Here is a 19,986-nt window from a genome sequence, read left to right on the forward strand (position 1 = left end):
CACAAATTGTGTGTCCGCACCTCTCTGAAAACCAGACACGGTTTTGCTGTCTAGGAATTTCATCTGAATAAATGAATGTTAGAGCTGGGGACAGACCCAGGACATCCTGACTCGGGGTTTCTGCTCGCATTTCTCAATTATTGCCACCTAAGAGCCCAAACACAGAATTGTACAATCATTTAGGTTGGAAATGACCTCTGGGGGCCTCTGAACCTGGACATTGTGCAGATGAGGTTTGAATCTCTTTTCCCTCCCAAGAGGGAGCAGCACTCCATTTTACCTCCACACTTGGAATAGTTAACTCTACCATCTCTTCTGCGTATCGAGTCCTCTCTTCACCTGTCATAAGCTCCCAAAAACACTGGCAGAAGTACAAACTGATGTTTCTTGAGGACTTGCCTGTTGGGGTTTATCAGCTGGTGCTGCTGCTTCTGGGTTTTCTTGCCGTGGAACTTCAGAACAGGGGATTGCTTCTGAGAAAGGTCTGATCCTGACCTTGCCTGCTGGGGCTCCACAGCCGTGGAACAGAATCATAGAGTGGTTTGAGTTAGAAGACACTTCAAAGATCATTTCGTTCCAACCCCCTGCCATGAGCAGGGACACCTTCACCCAGCCCAGGTTGCTCAGAGCCCCGTCCAGCCTGAACCTGAACAATTCCAGGGATGGGGCATCCATAGCTTCTCTGTTCCAGTGCCTCACCACCCTTGTGGGGAAGAATTTCCTCCTTATATCTCATCTCAGTCTATCTTCTTCCATTTTAAAGGGTTTGTGCTGATTATAACGATCCTTTTGGCAGTTGCAGCAGTGTTATTGATCTGTTTCATGCCTGGAGAGCCTAAAGGTCCTGGCACTGAGCAGCTCCAAGGTGGGAATGTGGGTTGTGGGCTGGTGCCCCATCAGTGTGAGCCATTGGGCTAATTTGCACAGGCAGTGTGTCTTTTTCTTCTCCCTCCAAGGATTTCTGAATTGCAGGAGATGCGTTTGTGAAGACTGTAGGGTGAAATGATGCTGTACTGGGAGCACTGGTCAGGGCAGGAGGACACCAGGCTGGAGAGAAGGTAGCAAGTATGGTGTAAAACCAGTGTCAGAATTATATCTACTTGCAAGATAAGCAAGGAACCTCTAAGAGCAGAAGATCAGGATGAATGTACGTGATGCTTCCCCTAATATCACCAGCACACGTGGTTTTCTAAAAGACTTTAGTGGACCGAGCACATGAAGGGCCTTTCTCAGAGGGCTCGTCCGGGACCCCGTTACCCGACATGTGCAGCTGCAGATGGGGAGCAGGTTTGGCTTTTTGTGGAGCTGCAAATGCGGTGAACGCTCCTTAGTTTAGAGAAATTCTTCGTAAAGCTGGGGATACAGTTTATCCCCGGAATTTACAGATTACAAGCCCTTTTACCACCGGTGCATGTAGCAGTGTTGATCTTCGCCCGGGAGAATCTGCCTGTACCTCTGAGCTCTCGACATGGTACAAATCCCTCGTGATGATCCCTGAGGCTGTAGCATGTGAAGCATTTCAGAGCGAATTTTCCATCTGCTCTCAAACGTACCTTAAAGCACGCACCTGATAGATTTATTCTCCTCGTTCAACTGCAGAAGGAAAATCCTCCAAATGCTCCTGTTCCCGAAGCGATCAGAGATTTGGGGTGTAATCCTTTTCTTTGAGAGCATTAGGAAGTAGAAAGTTATCATCGCTGAAGGGCTGTTCTGTGTTCATTTCTTTCCCATTTCACCTGAAACTCTATTCTGTATTTTGCTGTATTTTCCTTTTTTGAGCAAAATTTTCTGCTTCTCCTTTAAAAAAAAATGAATAAATAATGATCTTTTTTTTCTTTGATTTTTTTTCTAGTGCTGGTGAAGAAAAGACTTGGCAATAGAAACCGTCTATTCAAGACCGGACAGACAAAGCACAGGAGCCGCTAACGCACTCCCTGCCATCCTTTGCTGTTCATCAGGAGGGACTGAGGTGGGTATGGTGTTTCGTTCTGGCGCAGCAGGAATTTTGTGGGGTAACACAACAGCCATAACTCTGCAGACCCATTGTTTAATGAGGAAAAAGAATAAGGACAAGTGTGGGAGCATCCAGAGTGAGTTTGGGAGCTCTAATGTAGCGCATGCAGGATCTCTGTGGATTTTCCTCCTGGAAAATTCAGTGCAGTCTGTGTCACCGCCTTCTGCCTAATGCTTATTTATTGCTGTGCTAAGCTCTGGTGGATTCTAAGTTTAAAATTGCCAGGCTCTGTTCACAAATATGCTGAGATAGAAACAATATTGCCTTGATTTTATAGGGAGATGGGCAAAAGGAGGTGTAAGCAGGGAGGAATAGGTGTGCTGAGGTATTTGCAGAAGGACCTCAGTGACTGAGCATTTGCAGAGCGGTGACTCCACGAGCATCCACAGGTCAGACCAGCCTGGCTCTTCCTTCTAGAAATGCAGAATGAGGGAGAACCTCAGGTATTCCCATGATTTCATGGGCACAGGGAGGAAAGCTGGGGGCACAGCTCGGGATTTGAACCGAGCCGGGACAACCCAGCAATTCATTCTCGCAGCCCCGCGGGAGCAGGAACGGCAGCGTGCGAACCGAGAAGTCGGTGAGGTTGGCGTTTGGGAAGAGGCTCTGGTAATTAGCGAGCTGCTGATTTCCCAAGGGCTCTTCCTGCCTCTTTTTTTCCCCTCTGTGTGTGTGTAATTAGGTCTATCAGGCAGTAATGTTGTGTTGTAACATCAACAAGAGTTTCTCGGTGTGGGGCTCAATCAGTTTAAAGGACTAGAAAGTCCTATCTCCCCCTCCCAAATTTCTTTTGGAGAACTGTGGAGATCGCAGCGTTTTTCCCCAAGGCTGCTTATTGCTTTAAATACAACACTGAAGTCTCTCTTAGTAAAACCACACGTTGGGTTTTTACTTTTTTTTCTTGAAGTTCTAATAACAATGTGTTACAACCTCAGGCTCTATCGAGTTGATGAGGAATAAAGTCTTAGTAATGAAGAAGAGTCTGAGAGGTGTCTGAAGTGCCAGCTTTATCGCCAGCACATATTTCATACTGACAGTCAATACTTTTTAACTGATCCCAAGCCACGCGTGTTGCATTTTAAATCCCTCTGCAGCCTGCTCTGCTCTTTCCCGTGTGGTCTTGCCCAAGTTAGCAGCAAAGTCCATTTGTCAGCTTCAGCTTTCTGAGCGTACGGATTGGTTTTTAATTCGCAGCCCACAGTTTTAGGTCAGGAGGATAAAGTTTGTTCTCTGTCGACTGGATGGAAGGGCCAGAGGAGCCACTGGAAGGATTAGGTGGCAGAACAGGTGCAGAGGATCGTGTGTGGGGCAGTTTAGCTTCTCAAGGACCCCAGTTGCCATTTTAGCGAGTCCAGTTTGCCATTTCATTACTGTTTGGGGCTCGTAAATGCGCAAAGCGACTACAAAGGCACAAGATTTAGGTGCAGTCTCAGCTGATAACCCTTGGAACTGCCTTTACTACCCGTGGGGCTGCACTTTTCCCTGGCTGGTCTGAAGCCGAGTGTCCACACACCTCTTGGCCACATTTATGATCCCTGCAGGGTCTGACTGCACTTACCCAAACAAAACAAACCCAGAGCTTATTTTCCCACATGTGCCTTGAAGTTAAGCTGTTTTTTGCATTCACTGATGTTTGAGTGAGTGTGTGCTTTGACAAGTCCCTCAGGAGAAGGATAATTAAGGCAGCTCTCATCTCCTGGCCGGCTGTTTGCAGAAGACTCACAGCAATTCCAGGATCTTTGCAGCCCCTCTGTGACCAGGTTCAAAACTGACCAACTGGTGCACGCACAAGGTGACAGCGTGAGATTGATTTCCTGGGGAGAGCTTAAAAAAGGAAAGATTTACATTCCTCGTCAGCCTCTCTCCCAGCCCACGCAAATGCAAGTTGGTGTGGAGAGAAGAGAATTATTAATAAAAAGTCCTGCCAGCAGAACCGAAGCCGCCCCCATCTGCCCGCAGCCACTGTGCTGCCAAGGTCTAAGAAAGCTGATTTAGCCTTTTCCTGACTTTTTAGCCCTTTTATCCACCCGGCTTTCAGAGATTTACACCAGTGCTGTTTGCCAGACAACGTTATGAATTTTAAATCTGCCTTAATTTTAAGCATCTGTACGGCTGTGTAACTCCCAGTTGTGGGTCAGGTTTGGGGGGGTTCTCATTTAATTGAAGGGGCCAATGAGAAAGATGGGGACAGACTTTTGAGCAGGGCCTGTTGTGATAGGAGAAGGGGTGATGGTTTTAAACTAAAGGAGGGAGATTCAGGCCAGACATGAGGAAGAAATTGTTGGCCCTGAGGGTGGTGAGAGCCTGGCCCAGGTTGGCCAGAGAGGTGGTGGATGAACCATCCCTGGAGACATCCCAGGCCAGGCTGGACGGGGCTCTGAGCAACCTGAGCTGGTGCAGATGTCCCTGCTCATGGCAGGGGAAACTGGGGGAGCTTTGAAGGTCCCTTCAACCCAAACCATCCTGTGATTCTATGATTCCATGAAGTGACAGAAAACAAATGGCCTGGTAACAAAACAGGCCTAAGAATTATGTGTTATTACTCCACTTATTTCCCCTTTCAGTATGTTTTTTCCTGGTTAAAATCGAATCTTCCATTTATTTTTGCTGACACGCACTTGGGTGCTACACTGAAAATTACTCCTGACTTGTCTCTGCTCCTTTAAGGTGAACTCCCGTTTTGCTTTGGCCCTTTTCCAGCTCTCTGTTTTAGCTGAGATTTGCTTCCTTGCCTTCTTTCTCCTAATTCTTGATGAGTAGATGAAAGGAGTATTAAATAGATTTAGTGAAAAATGACCGTCACCAGTGTAGATGACTTTCCTCTAATTAAAAATTGAAGCAGAAATGAATAAGCTTCTCTTGAGGCTGTGCAAGAGTTGATGCTAAGCCCAGCACTATATTCATCAGTGATGTGGGAAGTCCAATATATGAAAGAATAGCCCAGAAGCATTAGCACCTCAGAGGATGCCGATGAAAGGGAAGGGAGAGTTTAAATCTCAGTTTAGGTTTAAATCTTTTGTCATAAACCAAAGACTCGGAGCTGAATTTGCCATGTCCTGGATTTTTATGCCCATTCTAGGTGGGTGTTCAGTGCCGTAGCAGAGCTTTCCAAGCAAAAACGCACATCTAAGCCAGCTGATACCGCTTGGGTGCTGTGGTACCCAACAAATCCCAACTTCGGCATCTTTGCTTTTGATGTACAGTGTAGACTTCTCCAGTTTTGACCAGAAATTCTCATATGCAGCCAGGCGGCAGAGGTGATCGTAACCAAGACGAGTATGTTCCCTTTTAAACTTTCTCTTGCAATGAATCCATTTTTTCCAGCAGGAAATGAAAGCAAAACACTTCATCTAAAAATTCTTCATCAGCTCTACTCACTCAACCAGAACAATAGTGATTACACTCGGTTACGCAGCACAAATTCACAGCACCGCTGTGGCCCAGGGTCACAACGTGCCATTAAAAGGTGGGTGGACAGGGCGGCTGTACATCACTATCACCGTTTTGTACACGTGGAGACAGGAGCTTGCAGATGTTGAGCCGCTTCTGCAAAGTTACCCACCAAGACGGTGGCAGAACTAAGGAACCAGGGGCTGGCATTTTTCTGGTTTGGCCACTGAAGCGTGGAGCCCTAACGAAAAGCAAAGTGCCTGGAGAAAACCGTGTGTCCGCATCTAATGAATCCCATCGCTTTCCCAGGTTTACTGGTATTAACCCCAGAGGTGTCAGACGTGTACAAAGGTTGCTCGTTTGCAGAGAGGATAGTTGTTTTTAAAAACTAGCAATGTCTTAGGGTCACTAAGGAGTCGTTTTGTTTGCGTTGTCTGAATATACAATTATTCTCTTGTAGGACTGGCAGAGCATCAGCCGCGCTGCAGCGATGAGCGAGACTGACATTTGTACGAGTCTCTTCTGGCTCCTTCTCCACGACGGCTGCTGCCTCTGCATATTCATCGGATGGTAATGCAGGATGTTGAGAGCAGCGGTAGAGTTTGGCTTCATCCCGTTGTGTTTTTCTTCTGCCGGTTGAGACTCTGAATCACCATGACAACGCTGTGACACTTCCAGCAACGCTTGCCCGCAGACCAGGGTTGGGCTGGAGGTGGGTGAGGAGGTCAATGATTGAGTCTAACGGGATCAAAAGTTGCGCCTGCAGCAAAACGACTGTGGAAAAGCCATCAGCACAAGAAGAAGATGAAATTCCCCTTCTATTGGCTTCTTGTTAAGCAGGCACAATAATAGTTTTTTTTGAGAGACTCGCTATAAAAACTCTTTTGGTTATGGCTACTGATCCAACGTGATTGGGTGCGCAGCGACTTTGGAACTCATGACTGGATATACGATGTTGCGGAATGGGGGAGTGGGGAACGGAGGCCAGCCGTGGGTGTTGAGGTGGTCCAGTCGGATCCGGCTCACCTGGCTTAGTTTCACCCTCTTCATCATCCTCGTCTTCTTTCCCCTCATCGCCCACTACTACCTAACGACCATCGATGACGCGGACGATGCCGGCAAGCGCATCTTTGGCCCTCGGACCGGCAACGAGCTGTGCGAGGTGAAGCACGTGCAGGACCTGTGCCGCATCCGCGAGTCGGTCAGCGAGGAGCTGCTGCAGCTGGAGGCCAAGCGGCAGGAGCTCAACAGCGAGATCGCCAAGCTCAACCTGAAGATCGAGGCCTGCAAGAAGAGCATCGAAAATGCCAAGCAGGATCTGCTGCAGCTGAAGAACGTCATCAGCCAGACCGAGCATTCCTACAAAGAGCTGATGGCTCAGAACCAGCCCAAGCTCTCCTTGCCCATCCGGCTGCTGCCAGACAAAGACGATGTCACCTTCCCCCTGCCAAAATCCAATCGGAACTGCAGGCTACACAACTGCTTTGACTACTCACGCTGCCCGTTGACATCGGGCTTTCCAGTCTATGTCTACAACAGTGACGATTACCCTTTTGGTAGTTCCTTAGACCCTTTAATTAAACAAGCCTTCGAGGCGACTGTCAGAACTAATGTTTATGTTACTGAAAATGCAAATATTGCTTGTGTGTATATAATTTTAGTGGGGGAAATGCAAGAGCCCGTAATGCCAAAACCTACTGAACTAGAGCAACAGTTGCACTCTTTGCCGTATTGGAGGACTGATGGACATAACCATCTCATCATCAATTTGTCAAGGAAATCGGAAACTCAGAACTTCATTTACAACATCAGCACGGGGCGCGCCATGATCGCCCAGTCCACCTTTTACGATGTGCAGTATCGACCGGGGTTCGATATCGTGGTATCACCTCTGGTCCACGCTATGTCTGAACCCAATTTCCTAGAAATCCCGCCCCAGGTGCCGGTCAAGCGTAAATATCTCTTTAGTTTCCAGGGGGAGAAGATCGAGTCTCTCAGATCGAGCTTGCAAGAGGTTCGCTCTTTCGAAGAGGAGATAGAAGGCAACGCCCCAGCCGACTACGACGATCGGATCATCACCACCTTGAAGGCCGTTCAGGACAGCAAGCTGGACTTTGTTTTGGTGGAGTTCACCTGTAAGAACCAGCCTAAGGCGAGTCTGCCCACTGAGTGGGCTCTGTGTGGAGAAAGGGATGACAGACTAGAGCTACTGAAGCTATCTACTTTTGCACTGATAATCACCCCAGGAGACACCCATTTGGTGATCTCCGCCGGGTGTGCCATGAGACTGTTTGAGGCTCTGGAAGTCGGAGCCATCCCGGTAGTTCTCGGAGAGCAAGTTCAACTACCCTACCACGATGTGATCCGGTGGAACGAGGCAGCCTTAATCATACCAAAGCCACGTATCACAGAAGTGCACTTTCTTCTGAGAAGCATTTCTGACAACGATCTCCTTGCCATGAGGAGGCAAGGCCGCTTCTTGTGGGAGACCTACTTCTCCACCTCTGACAACGTGTTCAGCACAGTCTTAGCTATCATAAGGACTCGAATCCAAATCCCGGCTGCTCCCATCCGGGAAGAAACGGCTGTGGAGATTCCCCACCGGTCTGGCAAAGCTGCTGGTACAGACCCCAATATGGCAGACAACGGTGACCTGGACCTGGGGCCTGTGGAAACAGAACCACCCTATGCATCTCCCAAATATCTCCGCAATTTCACCCTCACGGCAATGGACATCTACAGGAATTGGAATTCTGCTCCGGGGCCTTTCCACCTCTTCCCCTACACTCCCTTTGACCCTGTTTTACCATCAGAAGCGAAATTTTTGGGGTCTGGGACTGGATTTCGACCAATTGGTGGAGGAGCAGGCGGCTCTGGGAAGGAGTTCCAGGCCGCTTTGGGTGGCAACGTCCCCCGCGAGCAGTTCACAGTAGTGATGTTGACTTACGAGCGGGAGGAAGTGTTGATGAACTCCCTAGAAAGGCTCAATGGTCTCCCGTACTTAAATAAGGTTGTGGTAGTGTGGAACTCTCCCAAGCTGCCCTCTGAGGATCTCTTGTGGCCCGACATTGGCGTCCCAATCATGGTAAGAAAGATGTAGCTACTTCGGTCTTGCTTTCCGGTGGGATTTGTGCGTTAAAATTCAAGCGCGTCAGCTTAGCTTAAGTCACCTAGGACAGCATTTCTCTCACGTGGCTGTAGATGTCTGTACCTGATCCGGACGCTTTATCAGTGAAGAAGAACAGGGAGATGACAGGTGCGACTCATCTGACCCGTTTTAGGTGTTTGCGTGAGAATACGGTGGCTGGTGCTCCAGGAACGCCGGGTCCTCTCCATCACCTTTAAAGAGAGGCCGGCGTTCCGAGCCTGCGCTCTGCGACCTGTGAGCTTACACAAAATGATTTGCTGTCACGGGAGGATCCATTCGGTTATGAAATAATGGCATCGTTAGAGGTGCCATGAAGTGGTAATGGTTTTTAAGGAGCCCAATATGGATCTCAAGGCTTAAAGCCGGAGATTCTTGCTGATGGAAAATCTTACTCAGGCTCTTTAAGTGTCACACTTTGAGGACCTTATAAATACCTAAGTAGTGACTGTTTCTGCACTTCACAAAATAAATCTTTTATAAAAACAAAAGAGGGATCCACTGCAAGGGCCTTAGGAGCCATTTATTGCTTTACGTTGCGAAGGATGGGAGAGAAGAAAACAGGGGAAAACCAGTGAAGGCAAATGTGCCCGTGACAGCTTCCATGCTCCGAAGGTTGCCATTGAGTTTTGCGTAAGATTGGGTTCATCTTTTTTTCCAGCCAAACTAAGTCACACCTTCAAAAACTGACAGTGTTCCTTTTCATGCCCAGCTACTTGCTTGGTATTGGCACTGTTGCTTGTAGTTAATTCTCCCTAAACTATTACTTGCATATGTATTTATTTCTTTTAGGACTTCTCTGTCATTCCAGCATAACTTTCTGCACTGGCCATTGTTAGCAATCAATATTAAATGTAAATCTCCAGGTGCTCCCATGAGCACAGAGCCACTAACAAAAAGCAGCGCTGTTGTCTGAATCCCTTCGTGTTTAGAGGACAAATGGAAGGATAATGTCTTACAAATTAGGGAAGAGGAAAAGAAAAGAAGGAGATGGTGCTTAAGTACACAAGCTGCATGTGGTTTATGTGACAGGATGCTACTAAGCTTAATAACAATGTGAGCTTTATGCTTCACGCAAAGAGATTCATTGATTTAATATTTCGTTTTATTATTATTGTGATGAATAAATCCTTCTGCTCACATTGAAAATCCCGTCTGGTCCAGGGACAATGAGGAGAGAAAATTGCTTGGATAATTGCAAAATAATCTTTCGCGTTAGTCCTGTTGAATGCCTGAGTTCTGCAAAATCCTCACATTGTGTTTTGCTGAAAACCTGTGTATTCCTTCGGAGCTGAGGAGTGGGGATTGTTCCCCTTGGAGTCGCTAATGCTGTTATTTGTGAAAGAAATATATGTTTCTGTTGATGGACATTAATGCCTTTTATTTTCTCTGCTTGTCGCTAAGTCCACGTCCATATTTAAACCACATTGGGAGTCTGTAGTATTCATCTGTATGGGTGGTTTAGTGTGGTAATGATCTAAAACTTGACCTGAGTTCATCGAACAGTGACAGATCCTAAGAGCCGCTGTGGAAAAGGGCAGCAGGGACCTGGGGAGCAGAGGTTGAGGCTCCGTTTGAGCTTCGCTGATTGAGCCGTGGGATGTGGTCACCAGGGTGAGAGGCGAGAAACACAAACCCTTACGACCGCCGATGGCGAAAGGAACGACAGAGCTGTAAATTTAATTTCCTTATGGAAAAAAAATGGGGTTGACGGGGATTATCAAATTCTCTCAGATCTTGAAGCAGGGCTGCATCTCTATGTAAAAATACATCCCACTAACTTTGGAGTGCAAAGAATTGTCCTAAGTCCCAAAGCACAGAGCTTTGCAGCACCTTTGTGGGACTTAGGACTAGGCTTTAGCTTTGTGCTCAAAGGAGCATCGGGCTCCTTGCTGCACGGGTAGTTAGTTCAGCGATCTGTTCTTCCAAACTTCACTTGCAAACTGCGCTCCCTGGTTGTGATTTGGTTTTCCAAAGCAGGTTCTGTGGTTTCTTTTCCCCGGTGGGCTGGAGTTAATCAGGAGCAAAGCTTGAAGCTGTGTTGGGTCTTTGAATCTTTCATGGATAATGAGATAAACAGGGCTATGGAATATATTTGATTTTTTAAAAAACTTGTACTTAGATGTAGATTTCTTGTGATGGCACAATTTACTAAAAAAATCAGTGAAGTTCCTTAGGTGCACAGGAGTCTTTGTTCAAATATTCTGGCTCTGCACCAAGCCTGAAGTGACTGGGTGAAAATGTAATTTAACGTGAAGCTGTGTGTGTAGTCATTCAAGGCTGCCCCTGGAACAGTTGTGGGTAGGTTACCCTCTAATTTGAAGTGCCTTTGTGCTGGAGTTGAGCTGTACAAATTGCTCCCATCTCGTATTAAATAGTGTCGTGGCAGAAAAACAAAGATGGGAAGTCTTGTTTGTGCAAGCTTAAAAACTTGCTTTCTGCAAGGGTTTGTATCTCTAGTGCTGCGTTGGGACCTGGAGACCAGGACTCCACCAGGACCAACAGCGACATTGCAAGTGCTGCTTAACTTCTGAGCTCTTCCCTGCAGCATTTATTCATCCTTCAAGATATCTCTGCGGTGTCTGGCAAAATTGCAGTTTACTCAAGGATACTCAAAATCTGGAGCATCTTTCTTAAGAGGAAAGGTTGAGAGAGCTGGGGCTGTTGAGCTGGAGGAGAGAAGCTGAGAGGGATGTGATCAATGGATCAATATGTCAGGGTGGGTGTCAGAGGATGGACCAGACTCTGTTCAGTGGTGCCCAACGCCAGGGTCCTGCCCCTGGGGAGGAACAACCCCCGGCACCAGCACAGGTTGGGGTTGAGCTGCTGGAAAGCAGCTCTGCAGAGAAGGACCTGGGAGTTCTGGGGACAACAGGGTGACCGTGAGTCACCAATGTGCCCTGTGGCCAAGAGGCCAATGGGACCTGGGGTGCATGAGGAAGAGTGTGAGCAGCAGGTGGAGGGAGGTTGTTCCTCCCCCTCTGCTCTGCCCTGGGGAGGCCCCATCTGCAGTTGTGGGTCCAGTGCTGGGCTCCCCAGTTGAAGAAGGACAAGGAATTACTGGAGAGAGTCCAGCGGAGGGACACAAAGATGCTGAGGGGTCTGGAGCATCTTTGTGATGAGGAGACTGAGAGAGCTGGGGCTGTTGAGCTGGAGAAGAGAAGCTGAGAGGGATGTGATCAATGGGATCAATATGTCAGGGTGGGTGTCAGAGGATGGACCAGACTCTGTTCAGTGGTGCCCAACGCCAGGGTGAGGGGCAACGGGCACAGACTGAAACACAGGAGGCTCCATGTGAACATGAGCAGAAACTTGTTTGCTGGGAGGTGCCAGAGCCTGGCCCAGGCTGCCCAGAGCGGGTGTGGAGTCTCCTGCTCTGAGACATTCAAACCCCCTGGACCCACCTGTGTGATCTGCTCTGTGACCCTGCGTGAGCAGCTGGGTTGGACTGGGGGATCTCCAGAGGTCCCTTCAACCCCAACCAACCTTTGATCCTGCATTTTAAAACTGCCTGGGCCACCTGGCGGCAGTTGAGCTCCGCTCCTTGCGGTGGGGGGGAGAGCCCTCCTGGACACGGCACAGCTCACACCTCACCAGCCAGTGCTGCCACTATTTCCATCCTTCCAGGGAGAAAAGGGGAAAGGAATTTGGATGAAATCTCTGCTCTGAGCAGGCGGAAAAGACGGCACTGGAGTCTGAGGTGGTGACACTTGGCCGCTGCTCCTGCGCTCCCCGCGGACGCACGTTAATCTTGGGAAGATTTCCAGTGGTGGAATAACAAGGGAGTCATTAAGGAGAAGATCTGGCGTGATCTCAGCATAGAGACTTCAGCTTCCCTTTTCAGCATCTCCGTGCCCGGGATTTCTAAATAGTGTACAGGCGACGACAGGAGAAACCTCGCTCTTTGCTTTGCTTTGCCATTCCTTGACAGCGTTTTCATCCGCCCGAATCAGCGTGAAGGGAAACAAATGAAACAAAACACTCAGGGAACCGCACATCCAGCCCACGCCAACCGTGATAAGATGTACCCAGTTAGATTCCGATCCCGCTGTGCGTTGCCATGTGCTCGGCGCTGATGTGCTGCTGCTTTTGGGCTGCTACAGGGCACTTGCTTGCAAATCCTTGGCAAACTTGCAGTGTAAAGCCCGGTCCAGATGCTGAATAAACCCAACACGTGGTTTTAGCAGCTTTTAGATCCTCTGGAGCTGATTCACTGTCCGTCTTCCATGCAGCTCTGAGCAGGACATGGCTTGGGGCAGGGGATGGGATTAATTTCTCTGTTCCTGCTCAGGTTTTAATGCTAGGAATGTCAAAGCGTGCGTTGAGCTTGAACAGCCAGAGTTACCTGAAGAGTTTGTTTTAATGTATTTAATATATATTCCAGAAGGCTGCCGGTGCTGCACATGCCCTCGGTTCGGTGGGGAGAACACAAAGCCCAGAGCAGCGAGGTGATTAAGCTCTGAAGCAGCTTGCACTCAAAACAGCCACAGATCCTCTAATGCGGCAATTAAATTATCCATTTCCCATTCCGAAACTGCCTTAAAGCCCCTCAGGAGCTGCAGTCGGAGCCAGGGAAGCAAACGGTGCGTTCAGCAGGAGTTTATCTCCCCTGCTACCCACATTTCTTGGCCTGTGGGTCGTTCCCTGGACACGGGAGGAGACCAGGAAAGAGAAAACTGAGCTTAGGATGAGCCTAGATTTGCTTACGATCTCAAATAAATAGAATTCTCAGCCTGTCGTATGCACCCTGTGCCATCCAACTCCAGCATCTTCGGGTCAGTCTGTCTCTTACGCTGCACAAAGATGCATTTCTAACACTTTTTTCCCATGTCCTCAGTTGTGTAGGGTGAAAGTATCTTGTTTGAAGTCGAGGTTTTGCCAGCCAGAGAGAGGAACCGCTGCTTTCACACCATGAAGGCTCCACACTGTGTTGCCAGCGCAGCGATCTCTGCTTGCCAGAGGAGAAAAACGTTTGTGGAAAACAAAGAGCTTCATGGGGACAGATGCTTCATCTGTTCACAAGGGTGTTTGAACCTCGAGCAGTGATTTCCAAGCAACGTTGCCTTTATTTCTCTTTATTCTTCCCTGTCCTGAGCCCTTCACGTGCAGCTCAGCGCGGCTGCCAGCGTTCCCAGTCTCAAATCCGTCACTTTGACGCGTGGGCTGGGGGTGACACCACGTGGGCCTGGGGCAAAGGAAGAGTGAGATGTGTCCTCGTTAGCTGATAATTGAGATTTTGTGCTGACATCAGGGTGTATTGCTGGGGGTTGGCGGGTTGGATCAGGACTACCCAGTTGTTTCGTAGCTTCACTTTGTTTTGAGCCATCGTTCCCACTTGCCCAGTAATGATTGGATTTCAGCTGGTGTTATTTTGGAAGCCCAATGGTTTCACATGAGCTCCCGGTGCCACGTGGAGCGTGGACCCAGCTGAGCTGGGAAAGCGCTTCCCACATTTGGGGCTAAACTTTATTGAGCCCAAACCCAGTATTTTCACAACCTCTGCTCGTGTTCTAAGGAATTGCAGTTTGAACTTGCAATTCCTCTCTCTTTTCTGTGTGCGTGCGGGTCCTACGGTGGCTGAAAATACCCTGCAGCACTTTGCTGTCTCCTTTTCCTCCGGGGTTAGGTGGTGTGTGCTTGTAGGTATTTTTGAGCAATTTAGCTGGGTTCGCTGCCAGCGCCAGCTCCTGTGGCTTTCGGCACTGACTAATCCCTTCCTTCAGCTTTGTTACAGAATAAGGAGCTGACTTTGATCTCTGCAGCCAGTTCCAGCGGCGTAACGTCCTTTTCTGCGGGCTTGGTGGCCGGCTGAGAAACCTCATTCAATTTAGCCGCTTGTTTGAAATGGAATAATGGTTGGAAAATGTCGAATCCGGAAGCGTTGCCGCGTCTGCAGACCCGTTTGGCCGCTCGCCGCGTCCCTTCAAACGCCGCTGGTTAATCCGGAGCAGACGGGGGGAAATGCCGTCACCACTTTCCCTTCTGTTCGGGCAGCGTCTGTGCTGAGCTCGCTGCTGGAGGATGGATGTCTTAGGTTTACATGCTCTTTCTACCAAAAATCCTTGAAGGTGCTTTGGTGTCTCCATTTTAAGGAGCACAAGGGGGTCCTGGGTGATGCTTCTGGCTCAGAAGAGGAGGAGCAGACGCTGCTCAGACTGTCACATCAGTGTGTAGCAAGATGTGGGGGAAGCACAAGTTTCTCTGCTTCACCTTCAACATCATATTTGATTTTGTGATAAGAGCAGAGCCAGCCTTGCAAACTAACAGCTCACACAATCACCGGTAACTCGAGCTAAACGAGTGTGTGTGAGATCCATGGTGAGGTCCTCAAGGGAACCGTCAGTTAAACGGGGGAATAAAACTCTCCACACTGATCACATCACTGTTTTAATCTATCATTTTGCTTTGTGGGAGCTTTACATAAATACCAGCTCAAGTCCTGACTCAACCAGGTACTTGAGGACGTACCTGACCCTTCTTGGTGACACGACTTGGGTTTTGCTGGGCCAGCTCACCTGCTGAAGCTCCTTGGTGAGACAGAGCTTCACACCCAGCACTTGCCACCTTGTTACAGAACCAGGAGGAACCCAGCTTAACATTCAGGTCCTGGGGAGCTCCAGCTTTGCTTCCAGAAGGAACAATTCAGGCTCTACTTTCCATGACAAAATCAGCTGAGAAAATCACCTTGTTTCTTAGCACCGAGTCACTTTACACAAGAGATTTGCACCATCTGGGGGTTAAATGAGCCCCATCCAGCACACCAGCTTTACCGACAGCGTATGACGAGTTAGAAGATTTCTCGATGAGAGCAATTTTATGAGTCAGGGTGATGTTGCCCGAAAATGTCTGTGCGCCGCTGTCAGGTACACAGCACCACCTGCTGCCCGCAGCCCACGATGCTGCTGGAGGGGCAGATCAGATCTCAAATCCCTGCGACGTTTGCCGTCTCCGTTTATATTTTTACCATTCGATAGCAGAAGAGGAAAGAACAAATTTGCTGCTTAGTTTACCTGCAATGCCAAAATCCAGATGCTTGTCACTGCGGGGCCTAAGCAAAAGTGCAGCGATGCGTGAATGTACGCTGATGATTTAACAAGCAGCGCCAACTTCTTAGGGATTTGCGCTCTGAATATTAACTCAAGCAGTCTTGCGATGCTCCGCTGCTGTTGCCTAAAACCAGCACTTAATTCTCTTGGTGCTGGTTTGTCGTAGCTTTTCCGTAGACGAAATGGGACCATAGCCTCTCCCAATTCCCTTGGCTTAGGATGCGGCTAACGGGGTCGACGACCAGAAAGAAGGCATTAAAAAGGAAAAACGAGGAAGGGAAGCACCCTTGTACACTGCAATGTACATAATCCAATGGTTTTTCTTGCACATAAATGCTTGAAATTGCCCCGGGGGCCAGTCCCCCAGGGTTGAAGCCTTTAAACCATCACCACAAAAGCTGTCCGTGCATCTTTAAAGCGCTTTCCGCTCCGGAGCAGACTCTGTCACAACAGCCAAGGGACAAAAGCGGCACGATAGGACTTGGCACCGGTGTCAGTGCAGCAGCAAAATCAAAATACCACATTGTTTTTCCAGGGCTGGATTTCTGCCGCTTTTAGGCTTTGTGTGGTGGTCTGCGTGTGCCTGTTTAAATAACAAGAGAATATGTAGTGTCCCCAAATTACTCTATACCGGGAAACAAGTGGCGAGGGGGAGCGCTTCTGTTTCCTTCTGTTTCATCTTCTTTTCATTTTTGGTGACACTGTTATTGCAGATCTTACTTAGTCCATATGGCACTGTGTGGTGACATCCACTTCAAGCTACACCCCTTTGATAAAGTCCCAAAGCCCGGGTGTCTGCGTTTCCTTTCTTCCCATGCTTTTAACCATCTTGGTGAAGTGGTTTTGCTGTGCAAAACGATTTGATTGTGCATTCTGTACAGGTTGTTTGATTCGTGAAGTGAAGCAGCCGTAACCTGACGCGGTACCACAAGGAATGGATGGGCCCTGAGGCACAGGAGAGAAGGAACGAGCTGTAGTCACTGGGGTCGTGAATTTGGCATTGGCTTGTGGCTGTTAAATAGATAGGATAAAAGAAAATACGTGTTGTTAAAGTTTACCGCAGCAGCAGGGACCTTGCAGGGCGTTGGGACATCAGGGAGGTGACTGTGAAGGACACGGAAAGGTTATAAAGAGGAAGGTGACGCTTGACTACGTGGTTAGAGAAGGACAAGAGGAGCAAGGGAGAGGTTTTAATCACTCTGCTTGTTCTTACGTGTCCGGTGTAGCTCACAGATGCCTCCCCAAGCTCCGGGGGATCGATGAGCAAAGATATTGCAGCTCTCAAAGAGAAGACGGTGACTTATTCCCAAGTGGAGCGGTGGGCTGGTGATGGTGCAGCACAGCAGCCACAAGATTATCGACCTCCTGGACACTCTCTTACCCCACAGCTCCTGCCTGTATCTGGTGGGAAAGCGGACGCTGCTCTCCCTTATTGAACTGGTGGATGCTTTTTCTTCAATTTTTCTTGAAATCAAAGTCTGCGGTTAGCGATAAAGCGTGACGGATCTCCCTGCCGTGCTGCGCATACGGAGCGCTCCCCTCTCCAAAAGAGGAGCAGGTTCATCTCCCGTAAGTGCGATCGATAAGCAGGAAGGTGATGGAGTGGCTGGAGTCAGAACCAAGGGCTGCACTTTGTTTTCCTGTTGTCCTGACTGCTGGATCCCTGAAATCCATACTGATTAACTACAAATACCCAGAAAAGATGGAGCTTTTTTGCCTTCCTGATGACGGTGAGGAGATGCCATTGCGGAGAGCGTGAGAAAATCAGGGGAAAAAGCAGGAGTTTAAAGTCACTTCATTAAAAGTTAATTAATGTAAATCTGTGTTAGCCCTGCAAAGAAAGCTGGGGACTATTTCTCTTCTCCTGATATTGGCAAAAAGACCATAAGCAGGGAGTGAGGGCATCTTGCTAAGAAGCCAGAGGGGAAACTGAGGCACGGAGAACAGAAAGTCACGCCTGGTCACTAAAGCATTCACTTGTACATCTTCTAAGCTCACAGAAATGCTATTTTCACCTATTTTCAGGTTTACTAGCAGCAGAAAGATGGGAAATGTGGTGAAGCCGTTCTTAGGCTTCCCAGATAACACCTTTGGATCAAAATAGTTTAGCAAAGTCTTCAGGTTTCTGCGTGCTTATCTGAATTGAACTCTGGGGTTTTTTGAGGTTCGGGAAGGGAAGGGAAATGGGTTTTGGTCTTGACATGGAACATTCAAAACATTCTGGGCAGGGAGGTTCAGTTTGCAGCTTCCATGTGAAGGGACTGATCATCATTTTGATCTCCCGAGCTGCCCAGGCTGGAGGGAACCTGCCTTATCTCGACAATGAGGGACAGCCCGTCCTTTACTGTGCAAGAAGAGAGCTGAGAGGGAACCAGAAAAGCGCTTTTCTGGGGAATATAGCAGCTGTAAACTAGATAATTCTTTGCAATAAGGCTCTTTCCCCTCTTGCTCTGAATACAGGTGACAAAACCGATTGGCTTCAAAACACTGGTAATAATTAGCTTGATTTTATCAGACATTTATAGAAGGAATTGTTTTTAATTATGCCTCATTTATGGGAATTCTATAATTTCTGACACATGCTGGTCCTTAATTCCCGACCCTTGCTGTGGTTGTGGGAGGCGGTTATGGCAGTCTGGATTCATCCTGACCATGTATTTGTAATGTGTTAACCACCTCTTGATGGAAGCGTTTGTTCCCCCTTGATCTTGTTTTACGTTTTAATTGACAAGCGGCAGAAGTTTAAATAGATCACTGGGTAACCAAAGGCTCATGGCAAGCCAAGGTCTGGGGAACGTGATGTCGGCCACCGCAAAGCCCACGGCTTGGAGAGCATGGGGGTTGTTTTCCTCTTGCTGCTGCCTTCTGCTCCTCTGGATGGTGAGACCTGGACCAGGTGAAGTAGGATTCAACCAAGGGTTCCAGCAATTAGGATGCAGCAATTGAAGCCTACGAGCGAAGGGAAGATCCTCAGAAGCCCGTCTGGGGTTTTTATCCTGTTTTGTCATCAACTGGCTTGGTTGTGTTGAATGAGAAGGCATTTACTGCTTGCTGGGGTGAGATTGTGTGTTTGACGAAAATGCCTTTCCGCTTTATTTGACCACACTCAGCTTAATATCCTGACCTTATTCTCTGATATTTGAGCCTGTGGAAATTGCTTTTCTTGATGAGCTGTACTCATGGAACAACAACAGCTAAATGCCAAGGAGGGAATCAGGGTGTGGGGTTTGCTTGTTCTCTTCTTCTAACATTACATAAAAGAGCTCTCATCTTTAGATCATAGAATGACAGGATAATTTTTGTTGGACGAGACCTTCAAGATCATCGAGTCCAACCATTCCCCACCCCAGCACTGCCCCATGTCCTGAGAACCTCATGTCCGTCTGTCCAGCCCTCCAGGGCTGGTGACTCCAGCACTGCCCTGGGCAGCCTGTTCCAATGCCCCACAGCCCTTTGGGGAAGAAATTGTTCCCACATCCAACCTCAACCTCCCCTGGGCAACTTGAGGCCGTTTCCTCTCATCTCGCAATGGATTTGAGGACAGAAAGCTGTCTTCATTTCATCCAGACCCATCAGAACTTCGCCAGTGAGGTCTCAGCCTTCTCATCTCCGAGGTCACCACAAAGCTCCTAGTCTGCAATAAACCTGGCAGCCAGAAGCTGGGTTCACGCACCCGAGTGCTCTTTATGTTTGCTGCTCGTAGCCACGTCAGCATTAATAAATCCTCTGTCTTCTTCCCATCAATAAAATAACCTACCCGCAAACTCAGTGACTTCTTGGCTGTTCTTATATACCAAGTTTATATACCAGCTTTTTTAGTAGCTGCTCAGTAAGTTAATAGTCTGACCCCAATTTCTTCCTCTGTTAGTTGAGATATAATGTTCATTTTGATGCCTTCAGCCCCCAGATGTGAATGCCTGCGCTAAAGCTCTTCTAGCATGGGACACAGCGACTTTTAAGTGCTGAACAACATCAACGAGCATTGTTAAATGTAATGTATTCCAAAGAGTCGGAGAGACCATTTTTAACAAATTTAAGAATAATCACAACTGCTCTGCCAGGTGTTTTGTTTTACTGCTGTACTGGAAATCCTGTTTGACAGATACCGAGCAGAGAGAGAAGAAACCTGCAAGAAGAAGTAACTGCACAACAATACTGAGGATTTGCACTGACACAAGTCTCTGTTAATTAAAGCAGCCGGGCTATCAGCCAAAGAGCAAAGTGTGGCGAGATAAGCTCTGTCTCGCTTCGTGAACAGAAAGAAGATATTTCCATTAATCCCCTGGGTCTGCATCCCTTGGGTTTCCAGCACGTTCTTCTTCCACTGGAGATGCTCTGACGCTCCGTTATGCATTTCTGTATTTCTGAAGTGAATATCGCTGTGTTTCCAT

General features: G+C 48.2%; 1 protein-coding gene across 6 annotated transcripts in view; it reads left to right on the forward strand.

Moving 5' to 3' along the window:
* EXTL3 (exostosin like glycosyltransferase 3) overlaps positions 1–19,986 on the forward strand; it is a 161,470-nt gene that overhangs the window by 118,195 nt on the left and 23,289 nt on the right. For all 6 annotated transcript variants that reach the window (XM_065055568.1, XM_065055569.1, XM_065055567.1 and 3 more), the window contains 2 exons: positions 1,853–1,969; positions 5,865–8,489. In XM_065055568.1, coding sequence (XP_064911640.1) covers positions 6,342–8,489 — 2,148 coding nt within the window. In that variant the 5' untranslated portion in view covers positions 1,853–1,969; positions 5,865–6,341. The remainder of the gene's footprint in view (positions 1–1,852; positions 1,970–5,864; positions 8,490–19,986) is intronic.

This window comes from Columba livia, chromosome 3 (genome assembly GCF_036013475.1).
Source record: "Columba livia isolate bColLiv1 breed racing homer chromosome 3, bColLiv1.pat.W.v2, whole genome shotgun sequence".
Classification (NCBI taxonomy): Eukaryota; Metazoa; Chordata; class Aves; order Columbiformes; family Columbidae; genus Columba; species Columba livia.